Source organism: Herpailurus yagouaroundi, unplaced genomic scaffold, assembly GCF_014898765.1.
Source record: "Herpailurus yagouaroundi ecotype Mexico unplaced genomic scaffold, PumYag 438, whole genome shotgun sequence".
Taxonomy (NCBI): domain Eukaryota; kingdom Metazoa; phylum Chordata; class Mammalia; order Carnivora; family Felidae; genus Herpailurus; species Herpailurus yagouaroundi.
In genome coordinates this window covers 992,873-999,669 of record NW_024412655.1, presented here as the reverse complement: position 1 = coordinate 999,669, position 6,797 = coordinate 992,873, and the positions used below count along the sequence as shown (strand labels likewise).

The 6,797-nt window shown below is 66.8% G+C and overlaps 1 protein-coding gene across 1 annotated transcript in view; it reads left to right on the top strand.

Moving 5' to 3' along the window:
* The window catches only part of PKP3 (plakophilin 3), a 9,598-nt gene extending 3,022 nt beyond the window's left edge, over positions 1-6,576 (top strand). The window contains exons 3-14 of the mRNA XM_040464287.1: positions 1,136-1,215; positions 1,352-1,977; positions 2,071-2,194; positions 2,610-2,814; positions 3,154-3,328; positions 3,774-3,891; positions 3,964-4,134; positions 4,211-4,396; positions 5,303-5,456; positions 5,666-5,858; positions 5,935-6,022; positions 6,234-6,576. Of these exons, the coding sequence (XP_040320221.1) occupies positions 1,136-1,215; positions 1,352-1,977; positions 2,071-2,194; positions 2,610-2,814; positions 3,154-3,328; positions 3,774-3,891; positions 3,964-4,134; positions 4,211-4,396; positions 5,303-5,456; positions 5,666-5,858; positions 5,935-6,022; positions 6,234-6,269 (2,156 nt within the window). The 3' untranslated portion in view covers positions 6,270-6,576. The remainder of the gene's footprint in view (positions 1-1,135; positions 1,216-1,351; positions 1,978-2,070; positions 2,195-2,609; positions 2,815-3,153; positions 3,329-3,773; positions 3,892-3,963; positions 4,135-4,210; positions 4,397-5,302; positions 5,457-5,665; positions 5,859-5,934; positions 6,023-6,233) is intronic.
* Positions 6,577-6,797: the final 221 nt, after the last annotated feature.

Sequence of the window (6,797 nt, the reverse complement as noted above, 5' to 3'; positions counted from 1 at the left end):
GAGGGTCAGCCAGCATAGGGGCCTGCCAGAGCAGCCTGGATTCCTGGGTCCTCTCCTCCCTGGGCCTCAGCCTTGCTGGTGGCTAAGTAGTTGGGTGCCCGGGGGTCATGGGGTGGAGGAGGGAGCAGGGAAGGGTTAATTACCACCCTGGCTACCCTGCCAATTAGGGGGAGGATTATAATTTGGGGGTGGGAGTAAGGTCCCCAGGCTGGGGGTGTGTCCCCCCAGGCTGAGCCTCACTAGCGTCAAAGGGTTAATAGCCCCTGCCCAGAAGCCTCATTAACCAGGGCGGGTCTGGGGAATGTACTGGGAGGGGAGCCCCCCAGACCTAGTTGGAAGAGGCCGGGGGAGGGGCTGAGGCCCCCTCCCTTCACTCACATCATGAGTCCTTTCAGCCACTCACCCTGCCTAGGCTCTCTGGGGACGTGTGACTCTTCTCCCCCAAAATATGGCCCTAGCAGGGACCCTGGCAGAGGCTGATCCCCCCCGGGCACCTCCTCCCTGTCCAGAGACGCCGGAGCCACCTCAGCCCAGTCCATCCCCCTGCTCTGCTTTGGTCTGACCTTCACCCAACCGTCCTCAGTGTTTCCAGCTCATGCACCTGTTGTCTGTCAAACCAGCCATCCATCTGTCCATCCACCCCTCCTTCCAACGGTCCGACCAGCCCTCCCTCCTCCTCCTCTGCCATCTCTCCACCCTTCACCCACCCCCCCTGTCTGTCCACTCACCACAGAGTCGGGCTGGCGCCAGCAGCCTCAGTTTCTGTGTGGCTTGATGGGACGGGCGTGGCTTTTCCAGGTGGGACAGGGAACTGTGTGTCCTTGGCGAGTGTGGCATCACTCCCGTGTGACCACAGCAAAGGACGGGCTCACAGAGGTCAGTGTGGCTTCCTGGAGGAGGGGGTCAGGTGTGTGTCCTGGCAGGGACTAGAGAGTTGATGGAGTCCCGGCACACTTCCCAGGCAGCCAGGGGGTCGGGGGTGGGGGTTGGGGGTGGGGGGGGTGAGCGTGCCCATCCCCCAGCACAGCTGGAGGGGCAGGGGGCTGTGGGAGAGGTCCGACCAGGGTCGACCCACAAGCGGAGGAGACCCGTGAGGCATCTGGCCCAGCCAGGCCACCACTGTCCCTGTCGGCAGGCCCATCCCGCGGTCACTACCACACCCTGCAGTCTGGCTTCAGCTCGCGCTCCCAGAGCCTCGGTGGGGACAACGTCTCTGTGAGTACACTCTCTCCAGCCTCAGGAGAGGCTCGTGGGGGAGGCTCTGGGGGAAGCTGGGGGCTGCCGGGTCAGGGAGAGGGGCTGGTGCCAGGCGAGCCCCCAGCAGCCACTCACTGCCCTCCCTGCCCCGCAGACCTTCCGGCCCGTCGCCAAGCCTGCCTACAGCCCGGCCTCCTGGTCCTCCCGCTCAGCTGTGGATCTGAGCTCCAGTCGGAGGCTGAGCTCTGCCCACAACGGGGGCAGCGCCTTTGGGGTCGCGGGGTACGGGGGAGCCCAGCCTGCCGCACCCATGCCTACCCGGCCCCTGTCCTTCCACGAGCGTGGGGGGGCGGGGAGCCGGGTGGACTACGACACGTTGTCCCTGCGCTCGCTGAGGCTAGGGGCCGGGGGCCTGGATGACCGCTACAGCGTGGTATCCGAGCAGCTGGAGCCCCCAGCTGCCTCCGCCTACAGGGCCTTTGGCTACGAGCGCCAGGCCAGCTCCGGCCGGTCAGGGGGCTTGGACTGGCCGGGAGCCGCTGAGGGGCCGCCCAGCCGGACCATCCGTGCGCCGGCCATGCGGACCCTGCAGCGATTCCAGAGCGGCCACCGCAGCCGCGGCGTGGCCGGGGTGGCCCCAGGGGGTGTCCTGGAGCCTGTGGCCCGAGCACCATCCGTGCGCAGCCTCAGCCTGAGCCTGGCCGACTCCAGCCACCTGCCGGATGTGCGTGGACTGGACAGCTACGGTGGCCACCGCACTCTGCAGAGGCTCAGCAGCGGGTGAGCTGGGCCTGGCTTGGGGAGGGGACTTCTGCCACGGCCCTGGCCCGGCCCCAGGGTCAGCCTGACCCCTCCTGGCCCCCGTCCCTACAGATTTGACGACATCGACCTGCCCTCAGCAGTCAAGTACCTCATGGCCTCGGACCCCAACCTGCAGGTGCTGGGAGCAGCCTACATCCAGCACAAGTGCTATAGCGACGCGGCAGCCAAGAAGCAGGTGACCCACCGCCCCCGCGGGTGCCACTTGCGGCCCACTGGCCCGTGAACACCCCTGCCTACTACCCTCGGTGATCCTCCCACTTGTCATTAATCTCCGGTCCCTAACCACCCCTCAACGGTCCCCACGCTGAGTGGGCAGGCAGACCCCCCTTTGGCCCAGAGCCTCCCCAGCAGACGAGGGGCAGGAGGAAGCGATGTGCATACGTACAAGTACAGCTGCGTGCCTCTGCGCACACCTGCGCACACCTACACGCATCTGCACACATCTAAAGACACCTGCGCACCCCTGCACACGCCTGACACGCCTGCGTACACCTGCACGTCTCTGTCACCAGCACACACCCTCCCGTACTCGCACCCGTCTGCACACGCCTGTGTGCACGTTGCTCACACCCGCGTGCCTGTGCGTGCAGGCCCGCAGCCTTCAGGCCGTGCCCAGGCTGGTGAAGCTCTTCAACCACGCCAACCAGGAGGTGCAACGCCACGCCACGGGCGCCATGCGCAACCTCATCTACGACAACGCGGACAACAAGCTGGCCCTGGTGGAGGAGAATGGCATCTTCGAGCTGCTGCGCACGCTGCGTGAGCATGACGATGAGCTGCGCAAGAACGTCACAGGTGCCCTGCCAGCCCACGCCAGCCCTCTCCTTCCCTCCCTCCGTTCTCTGTTCCTCTGTCCCCGCCGCTTCCATTGGTCCCGACTGTTCTTGTGCCATAGGTCTGCAGCTAGCCTCCAGCCCCCAGGCCCCGTGTCCCCAAGCGTGGTCTCTCGGCTGTGTCACAGCCCCGTGACCTGTAGGTTGTATGCAGGCTCTCTCCATGGGGCTCTCGAGCGAGGCTCCAAACGCCAGGAGGGGCCCTGGGAGAGGTTGGGAGCCTCGTCCCCACCCTCCCTGGAGGGCCTGGAGGGGACTAGTGGGCGACTGCTGACCATGGCCACGGCCCCGCCTGCCCCAGGGATCCTGTGGAACCTGTCCTCCAGTGACCATCTGAAGGATCGCCTGGCCAGGGACACACTGGAACAGCTCACAGACCTGGTGCTGAGCCCCCTCTCGGGGGCCGGAGGACCACCCCTCATCCAGCAGAATGCCTCTGAGGCTGAAATCTTCTACAATGCCACGGGCTTCCTCAGGTGCGCCGGGGGGGGGGGGGGGGCCCCAGCAGAGAGAGGCTAAGACGGTGGCCGTGGGGAAAGAACTGGGTGCCTGGAAGGGGGCAGGGGAGGCCTGGAGAAGGGGCACTGGAGTCCCAGGTCTGAATGGCAGGGTGGGGCTGGCCAGGGCGGCGGGCAGAAGCAGCCCGGCCACGCGAGGTACGGGTGCTGGCACAGAAGTGAGACGGGCAGCTGGTCCCAGGCAGAGCGACGATATGTCAGGGGGGCAGCAGGCCCTGGGGTCCGCAGGCTCCCCTCCACTCTGGACACTTGGCGGGGGGTGGGGGAGGACGGGCACGCAGAGGGGCTGCAGGTGCCAGGGGGCGGGGCCCAGCTCAGGGCCAGGAGGTGCCTGGGGCTCAAGGGCTCGGCCCTTGGGACTGGTTCCCACTGGGGGTGCTCCCCGGTCTGCCTCCGTCCGCAGGAACCTCAGCTCAGCTTCCCAGGCCACTCGCCAGAAGATGCGTGAGTGCCACGGGCTGGTGGATGCCCTGGTCACCTACATCAACCACGCCCTGGACGTGGGCAAGTGTGAGGACAAGGTGAGGGGCGGCCACTGCCGAAAGGTCCTGGGGGGGTTCTGGCCCACGCTGACCACGGTCCGCCCTCTGCAGAGTGTGGAGAACGCCGTGTGCGTGCTGAGGAACCTGTCCTACCGCCTGTACGATGAGATGCCGCCCTCCGCCCTGCAGCGGCTCGAGGGCCGGGGCCGCAGGGACACGGCCGGGGCGCCACCCGGCGAGGTGGTGGGCTGCTTCACGCCTCAGAGCCGGCGGCTTCGAGAGGTGGGCGCGGGCCTGGGCAGCTGGGAGCAGGGCCCCCCGGCCCGAACCCAGCTGACCCTCCACACCTCCCACCCAGCTGCCCCTCACGGCTGATGCACTGACCTTCGCCGAGGTGTCTAAGGACCCCAAGGGTCTTGAGTGGCTGTGGAGCCCCCAGATCGTGGGGCTGTACAACCGGCTGCTGCAGCGCTGTGAACTCAACCCACACACGACCGAGGCAGCCGCGGGAGCACTGCAGAACATCACCGCGGGCGACCGCAGGGTGAGGACCCACGTGCGGCCTTGCACTGGGGACACGAAGGGTGAATGAGGAGGGTGCGGGAGCTTTCCAGTTTAGTCTGTTGGAGCGGGATGAACACAGCCAGGTGGATGAGCCAAAACCCAAGACGGAGGGGACAGGACGCTGCCAGGGGTGCGAGAGGCAGGGGACACCGGAGGGGACAGGACACGCAGCCAGGGATGTGAGAGGCAGGGGACACCGGAGGGGACAGGACATGCAGCCAGGGGTATGAGAGGCAGGGGACACCGGAGGGGACAGGACACACAGCCAGGGATGCGAGAGGCAGGGGACACCGGAGGGGACAGGACGTCCAGCCAGGGGTGCAAGAGGCAGGGGACACCGGAGGGGACAGGACATCCAGCCAGGGGTGCGAGAGGCAGGGGACACCAGAGGGGACAGGACATGCAGCCAGGGGTGCAAGAGGCAGGGGACACCGGAGGGGACAGGACGTCCAGCCAGGGCTGCGAGAGGCAGGGGACACCGGAGGGGACAGGACATGCAGCCAGGGGTGCGAGAGGCAGGGGACACCGCGGGACAGGACGCACAGCCACGGGTGCGAGAGGCAGGGGACACCGGGGGACAGGACGCACAGCCAGGGGTGCGAGAGGCAGGGGACAGGGGGCAGCCAGGAGTGTGAGGCCAGTGTCCCAGACGGGACAGGCCCCCAGGATCCCTGAGGGTTTAGGGAGAGGCGTGAGCTGAGAAGGGGCTGACCCAAGTCACACGTGATGAGGCTCCTGTCTGGGCTGTGAGGGCAGAAGCAGAAAGAACAGAGCAGGTGAGAGACGGTGGGGTCCAGTCCTGCCTCAGGGTTCTGGGGAGGGAGAGGGACGGGGACAGAGAAGAGCCCCAACCCGCGGCGCTCACCAGCTCCTCTCCTACCCGCAGTGGGCGGGCGTGCTGAGCCGCCTGGCCCTAGAGCAGGAGCGCGTCCTGAACCCGCTGCTGGACCGGGTTCGGACCGCTGACCACCACCAGCTCCGCTCGCTGACTGGCCTCATCCGAAACCTGTCTCGGAATGCCAGAAACAAGGACGAGATGTGTGAGTCAGGCCACCCCGCAGCCCGGGCTCTGCCCTCACCCTGCCTAGCTGGGCTCACACCTGGGGTTTCTTTCCTGCTGCCCGTTTGGGCGAGCCCCTGGCAAGCTAGAGCCGAGCGGATAGATGCGGGGGTGCGGAACGGGGGGTGGGCGGGCGGCCAGGAGCGGAGGCTGCCTTCCTGACCTCCCCACCTCCCGGCCTCCCGGCAGCCACCAAGGTGGTGAGTCACCTGATCGAGAAGCTGCCGGGCAGCGTGGGCGAGAAGTGTCCCCCCGCCGACGTGCTGGTCAACATCGTAGCCGTGCTCAACAACCTGGTGGTGGCCAGTCCCATCGCTGCCCGAGACTTGCTCTACTTTGACGGGCTCCGAAAGCTAGTCTTCATCAAGAAGAAGCGGGACAGGTGAGGCCCCTCCGGCACCCTCCCTCGCGGCCTAGCCTGTCCTCCTGCTGACCCCTGCCCTCCCGCCCCACCCCAGCCCCGACAGCGAGAAGTCCTCCCGAGCAGCCTCCAGCCTCCTGGCCAACCTGTGGCAATACAGCAAGCTCCACCGAGACTTCCGGGCGGTACGTTCTGGCGACCCAGGGCAGGCAGGGCCGGACCCGGGGGCGGGACATCGGGTGGCAGGGAACAGACCTGGCAACTCACGTGGAACAGGAGACTCGGGAAGTGGGGAACATGAGAAAGGAGACCAGAGACCCAGGGAGGAGTGGGGCATGGGGACCACAGGGCCCGCGGGCAGGAACCCTGACTCTGGGCCCCCCCTCTTCACTGCAGAAAGGCTATCGAAAGGAGGACTTCCTGGGCCCATAGGTGAGGCCTTCCTGGAGGAGGATGCAACGTCGCCTAGCCTCCAAGGGATAGGCTCAGCTCTGCGCTGCTCGCTGGCCAGCCTGGCGGAGAAGGCTGATGGCCCGGGGCCTCTCACGGGAGCCCCGTGTGCCACTTTGCAGGGGCCCAGGCACCAGGGAGGGCATGGGGGTGCTGTTTTAGGGACTTGGCTTCTATAGGGCAGGGGTAGGGCAGGGCTTGAGGCTGCTCGGTGTGTGGGGTGGTGACCGGGTCATTGGGCGGAGGTGGTGAACTGCCAGTGCTGGGAATAAAGATAGCTATGGACACAGCCCTGCAAGTTTCTTCGGCTGGCTCGACCTGGGGGTCCAAGCCAGGGACTCAGCAGCGTCCCTGAGCATAGCCGCGCCTGCCCCTGATGATACTCACCCCGAGTCACTCAAAGCTTCTCCAGGTCAGAATGCCCAGGACCAGGACAAGAGTATCCAGTGGGGAGAGAACTGGAGGGACCAGGGCAGACAGCAGAGGCAGCCCAGGGGCCAACCGAGGCAC